We start from the raw sequence: 6743 nt of genomic DNA on the forward strand, positions 1-6743 counted from the left end.
AAAAAATGTATCCTCCCATAGAAAACGGACCAGCCAAAATGTATGACACAGCCAAATTTTTCTTCGCGATTTCGGGGTTGTACGTTGACAACTGGAATACACTTAGTTTATTTTTTGGCCACCCTGTATAGTGCTTTTTAAAATACGTAACAATAGTAACCTAATCAATCAGTACTACAATTTAAGTACTATTGCGGCTGTGTTCCAGATACAGCCTAGTCGCATTTTTTGTCTTCAGTCCGACTCACGCTTGAAGCTAAAGGCACGCCTCTTCGGGACGCTTCGGGCCTTCGGCCTTATGCGGATATAGGCCTAGGGCCTTCACAATAGCGTCTACATCACGTTTCACCTAAATCATTGCGGCTGTGTCCCTAAAATAACCGAAACCACATTTTTGTTCTTAAATCCGACTCACGCTTGACTCTAGATTTTTAATAGGTTTTCCTGTCATCTTTAGGTAAAGGACTATTTAGTGTATTTTTTTTCAGAATTTTAGACCTTGTAGTTTCGGAGATAGAGGGGGGGGAATGGTCATTTTTTGTCTATTTTCTTGAATAACTTCTAAACTTTTTATCGTAAATTTATAAAAAAAATATATTTGAGATTCTCACAATGAGCTCTTTCGTTTGATATGTAACACGATATAGTTTGCAAAACTTTATTTTTTAATTTTATCTTTTACCCCCCAAAAGTAGCCCTTATGTTTAAAATTTATTTGTTGACGTTACATATCCGTCTTTGGGTCGCAATCTTACATGTGTGTACCAAATTTCAACTTAATTGGTCCAGTAGTTTTCGAGCAAATTGGCTGTGACAGACGGACGGACAGACAGACGCACGAGTGATCCTATAAGGGTTCCGTTTTTTCCTTTTGAGGTACGGAACCCTAAAAATATCCATACCTAAAACGAATGAATATTTTTTTTATTCACTGACCCAGCCACATAAATACCCATGAATAGCATAGTGTGCACTGGGGAGTTTTCAAATAACTTAATCGCTAAGCGTGTCGACATCCACTTCCTCGTTGTCGTCGGGTGCTTCTGGGTCCCGGCTCGGAGCGCCCGCGCGGCCCTCCTTGGTGTGCCGCCACTTCATGCGCCGGTTTTGAAACCATACTTTCACCTGTTGGTAAAGAAAAGTTTTATTACCTGATGAATGATAGAATGCACATACAGCAGGAATGGGAACATGTAATGGCTCCTCTACACGATGTTCTAACGCCGGCCACTTCAAGGGACGCAGCCATGCGGTAGAATGAGATAGCAATATCAATATCACTTACTCCCTCTAACGGATAAATGCGTCCCTGGGAGTGGCCGGCGTTGGTCCATCGTGTAGAGTAGTCATAAAGTAGGGAATAGTTTAGCAAATGGAACCGAATGATGAATTGAAGTATTCACTCAGGTGCAAAAAAATGGATTTAGGCACTGGTCCCACCGCGAGCTAGTAAGCTCTGAGCTATCGGCTATAAACACAAACAAAAGATAAGCACTCCTGTGTAAATAAAAGAGACACGGCGATATTTATAGCTCACCGCTGGGCGAGTAACTATAAATATCGCCGTGTCTCTTTTATTTACACGGGAGTGCTTATCTTTTGTTCGTGTTTATAGCCGATAGCTCATAGCTTACTAGCTCGCGGTGGGACCAGTGCCATAGGTAAGAATTCAAAAGTATTCTCGACAGCTTACTAAGAATGTATGTAGGCAGATTGGTTTTAGGTCTTAAGCGTAGGTAGTAACTTTTTGGCAGAATATCTCCCAAAAAAAGCAAAATATTGTAAGGAAGTAAACCGGAGTAGCTACCTATATGCCTAATCCATAGTTCCCCAATGTTGGAAGGTTGGCAGTGGTTTTCGGTAACATTAATGTCTGATCCATTCTCGGGATTAGGTTGCCAAAAGCGGAGTCTGTGCTTTTTAAGAGCCGATAGGAGTGGTCTTTTCTCCATACAAACGTACTCGACTGTTTCCTCCGTGGGTTCTGATGCTAGAGCAATTATTTTTTCAACGCAGATTAATATTGTCAATATCTGCAGTGGCGGATTTTACTGTGCCTTAGCACAGTAGTGCACAGTAGGCCCGGGCCTAGGGCGGCAAGATATTTAGGGGCGGCAAATTGTGACAAAAAATTCGCTGATGGTAACAAGAAATAACTCAAAATGTAGTCAATATTATGAGTGCCTTGAAAGGGGCGGCTACAGGGCCTGGGGCCTAGGGCGGCAAAGACTGCAAATCCGCCAATGAATATCTGTGTCGGACCGTTTTGCTTTTTTGATATTTTTGTTTTTTAAGACCACTTGACGTCATTTTGCGTGCACGACCACAGATAAGATAATGACGTGAAGTTTGACAACCCTAAATAGCCGAAAGGGATAACATGATTCGTCCTTGAATCGCTGTCAAACTTCGGTTTTGTAGGAAAGGACCCGGTAGTACTATTGTTTATTCTGTGGTATTAGTTACCAGCGCGTCAGTAAGCCCCAGCGTTGCCGCCAACTGCCGCCGATCCGGCTTGGTAATGTATTTCTGTATCTGGAACCGCCTCTCGAGCCCCTTCCTCTGCAGAGGGTTTACCGCGAAACACGTTCGACGTGTTGCCTCCCTGTCCCACTTACGTACGAATTTACAAGTGCGACAGAGAGGCAACACTTCGAACGTGGTCGCGGTAGGCCCTCAGGTTACTGAAGACCGCGCGCGACCACGAGCGCTTCCTCTTGCCTGTCGACGTGACGTCACAGCGCGGAGTCTGTGATTTTTAAGCACCATACCGGGAAAGCGCTAAAATGTAGACAGTATATAGGTAAGGTATCAGGTACCTGCGCGTCAGTAAGCCCCAGCGTTGCCGCCAGCTGCCGCCGATCCGGCTTGGTAATGTATTTCTGTATCTGGAACCGCCTCTCGAGCCCCTTCCTCTGCAGGTTACTGAAGACCGCGCGCGACCACGAGCGCTTCCTCTTGCCTGTCGACGTGACGTCACAGCGCGGCGTTGACTGCTGCGGTGGTGATGACGTCAGTGGGAGTCGGTATACTGTTCAACATAATGGTATATTTGAATAGAATAATGATTTATTGCCACTCACATAATCGTACACATACAAAATTATAATAAACAAAAAATGTGTCGCTTAACCTTTAAACTCGGGTAAATCCATTCGACCTCTTAGCAAATATCTACCCTATTACCTTTAAATCGCGTAATCTGACATCAGATAAGATGACTTACCCTATAGATCGATTTTTTTTAACATTAGAAATAAGGTAAACAATCTTGATGCGTCTTTTAATTGAAAAACACATTTTAAAAATAAGTTACGGCAAATATGTAACAATTATGAATCTAATACGATCATTTATATTTTTCTACTTTCATAAGTAATAGTTATTGATTTTTAAAAAGCGTTTTTCAATTAAAAGACATGTCAAGATCGCTTACCATCTTTGAAGTTCTTTCTAATGCTAAAAAAACGAACTATGTTTGAAGTTAAGCTACCTAAATAATTAAACAGTAGCTATATTTAATTGCGCTGATTTTCAGGTCACCCTCAAGAACTATATCTACCTACTAGTTACATTATATTATTACGTATGACCATACTGAAAATTCGTATAATGAGATTAATGAACCACTTAGAGATTACGCAGTGGAATAAAACAATTAAGTATTGATTGAAAATATAACTCTATAATAGTCATTTGTTTTACAAAGGAACAAAGTTGTTTAACCTCTCGTGCTAATATTGCCTGTGCGTGCAAGCGAAAGATTCCAAAATTGATCCACGAGCGTAGTGAGTGGTTCGAAGAATGGAATCTTGAGTGTTGCGAGAGTTTTAAGGCACGAGGGTTAAACAATTTTGCCACCGAGTGAAACACAAACATTTTCACCACACCAACACAAGGAAAATACTGACTGTAAAATATCAACAAATTCAAAGCAAATCGATTCAAAATGAATGTTTGATATAATAATTACCAATACTATACACGTACCACTGCTGGGCAAAGGCCTCCTCTCATGCGTGAGAGGGCTTGGGCTATAGTCCTCACGCTAGCCCAATGCGGATTGGGGACTTCACATACACCTTTGAATTTCTTTGAATTTGAATATATATCTCTCAAAATTGACAGTCCGTTTTCAAACAAATTTTTCGTCGGACGTAGATAGGTACCTACTTTACCTACAGTTTTTGACCTACAAGCAAAGAACTCAAAAAGAGCTGAAATTTATTATGCACACCTGGGATTGCGCAAACTAGGATAACACGCATCTTTTTTTTTTCTTTTTTTTTTGATTTAATGCTTTTTGGTGGGGGTCAATCGGTCCTCGCTAGGAGTACGGGCGGCCGATTGCCTTTAAGTTCGTATTATTTATTAAATGATTTTAAATTATCTATTATGTATTTAGTATACCTTAAAAAAGAGTTGAGGGCTTCTTCTTTTTAGGACCACGATTTCCAGCTTGCTGGCAATTAATTCCTCAAAACGCTTTAATTATGGCTCGAATTTGATTTGCCTAATTAGATTAACTAATAAGTAATAACAAGTTAATTCTGAACTGTTTAGGGCCACTTGCACCATTCACTAACCCGAGGTTAACCAGTTAAACCTGGAGATACCATGGTTATCAGTACAATTTGAAACTGGGTTAACGATTTAGCCGCTTAACCCCGGGTCAGTGGGAGGGTGCAAGTGGCGCTTAGACGACAACGGTTTCACTCACTTGAATTTTTAGTCGAGCCCTATATTGGGTTGAGCCCCATACATTCCACGGCTCTTCACTTTCCGCACAGACTAGTACGAGATCTTAGGTGGTGAACTGGTGGTAATTTTAGGAAATATTTTGAAAAAGTTGTACCTAATTCGGGAACAGAGCCAGTTTGATATAACTTCATCGAGAACAGGGTCATTTTGAGAATCGCTAATAGAATACCTACTATTAAACTAGAAACACTTCATACTTTGGCTAGGTATGTCAATAATTACTGTGGGGAAAAGTTGGGGAAGCAATAGAACTATAACATCTGGGGGCACAGTAGTGCCCCCGCCAAGACGAGCAAAGCGAAGCGCAAGGGCTAGTGCCTACCTTTTCTCGAAGCGAAAAGAACTCTTTTTTTGAACCCTCGTAACTTGGGTTCGGATTATATTAATATAACCTACCGAATTATACAGAAATAAATTCCCCCAAATGAGTGCGCCATCGCCACTGCGGTCGGTACAGTCTTAACGTGTCGTTATGCTTTTAAAATATTTTGATTGTTACATCAGCAATAAATAAATAAATAGGGTATATCTTATTACACACTCATTCATTTAATCAAGACCCTACAACCGCAGTTTATGAGGAGGTAAACTGAGCATGTAACCTACGCTTTATATTGCACTATTATCTTACAATTAACGACTACGGTGAGGACGATGAAGTCATTGTTGTGGGTAATTCTTAACATTTGAAGTAGGTACACAACTGTAGGTTTCTGAGGAGTCTTTATGAGGGAGTTACTTAGTGGAAAAGTTTAGGTTAAATTTTAAACTGTTTTAAACTTTATTTTACAACAACAACAAAATTAACTTTATTATAAGTATTTGAACTAGCGAATACGAGAAAGTTAAATACATGTGTGTTTTTAAAAACATTACTAAGTAAATGATTAAGTAAATAATATATTTTTATAACATTTGTTTAGGGTATGAACCATTTAGGTGAAAGTATTAGGTACATATATATTGTTATTTATGGAATTTGGAGTTAAATATTAGAAAGACAATTGTATAAAAAATCCATTCAAAACCAAACAATTGCTTATCGTTACAAAATGAAAAAAATCGTACTTGGAAAGTGCTCTACCTAGTGCAGAAACGTACCTATCACTTTCTGCACACTTTTTAGAACAACAAACAGGGCCGGATTAACACCAAGGCAGAGTTAGGCAACTGCCTAGGGGCCCCGCCTCGCCTAGGGGGCCCCGGCGGCTCAGCGCGCACCATAATTAGGTATTTCCCATATCTTATTAATTTATTATGGATGACATACCTGTGGTAGGCCTCAAAGCGGGGTACAAATGCGTGTACGCCAACGACAGAGGCAGCTGCAGGATTGGAGGTTCATCCCGACAACACCGATAGAGCGCTGCCACGCACCCTGCACACGGGGGCTCCGTCGGCGCGCGAGCCTCCGGCTTGCTCACTTCTTTATCTTTACTCAAAATACTCTCCACACTAAACTTCAACTTATTCGAACTCGAAACATCACCGAGCGACGTCATCGCACACTCCTAACCGCCACTAATGCATCTGAAAAACTGACGAACGAACCGAGAATCGACTCAAGCGCAGGCTGTGGGCGTGGCTTATTTTTCATGCGCTCTGATTGGCTAATATGAACTGGGCGTTGCGTGAACGCACCGTTATCGAGTGAGCTTTTGAGTGATGTTTTAAACACACTGCAATTGTTTACAATAAAGTTGCGTTTAATGATTTTTATATTAGTTTGCAAGATTAATTAAATTTTATTACCCACATGCTTGCGTCAGGCATCTGTTTCTAAGTATATAAGTGGGTACTAAATGGAAATAGATATTTACGAGACAAGTGCGGAAAAGAGGAAATTCGAAACGAGTGGCGATAAATTAAAACACACATGAAAGGAGTGTTTTAAATCGACACGAGTTGCGAATTACCTATTGCACTTGTATCGTACAACGATTTACAGTACATATGGCCCTTTAAACTTTTGATACCTATAG

At 40.6% G+C, this 6743-nt stretch overlaps 1 protein-coding gene across 1 annotated transcript; it reads right to left on the reverse strand.

Moving 5' to 3' along the window:
* Positions 1–984: 984 nt before the first annotated feature.
* LOC134671086 (H2.0-like homeobox protein) lies at positions 985–6512 on the reverse strand. The gene is made up of 3 exons (XM_063528865.1): positions 6032–6512; positions 2820–3031; positions 985–1125 (listed from the first exon to the last, which is right to left on the reverse strand). The coding sequence occupies exons 1-3, from the start codon at positions 6261–6263 to the stop codon at positions 994–996; spliced, it is 576 nt and encodes a 191-aa protein (XP_063384935.1). The 5' UTR covers positions 6264–6512; the 3' UTR covers positions 985–993.
* Between the last annotated feature and the right edge of the window lie 231 nt (positions 6513–6743).

Source organism: Cydia fagiglandana, chromosome 15, assembly GCF_963556715.1.
Source record: "Cydia fagiglandana chromosome 15, ilCydFagi1.1, whole genome shotgun sequence".
In the NCBI taxonomy this organism is placed as follows: domain Eukaryota; kingdom Metazoa; phylum Arthropoda; class Insecta; order Lepidoptera; family Tortricidae; genus Cydia; species Cydia fagiglandana.

Bases quoted from the DNA above. Each gene is read 5' to 3' on its own strand.
- LOC134671086 (XM_063528865.1), bottom strand. From the start codon at position 6,263: ATGACGTCGCTCGGTGATGTTTCGAGTTCGAATAAGTTGAAGTTTAGT. The intron at 3,032-6,031 runs GTATGTCATCCA...TATGTTGAACAG, and splicing joins CGCTTTGAGGCCTACCACAG to TATACCGACTCCCACTGACG. The intron at 1,126-2,819 runs GTACCTGATACC...CTTTACCAACAG, and splicing joins TGGGGCTTACTGACGCGCAG to GTGAAAGTATGGTTTCAAAA.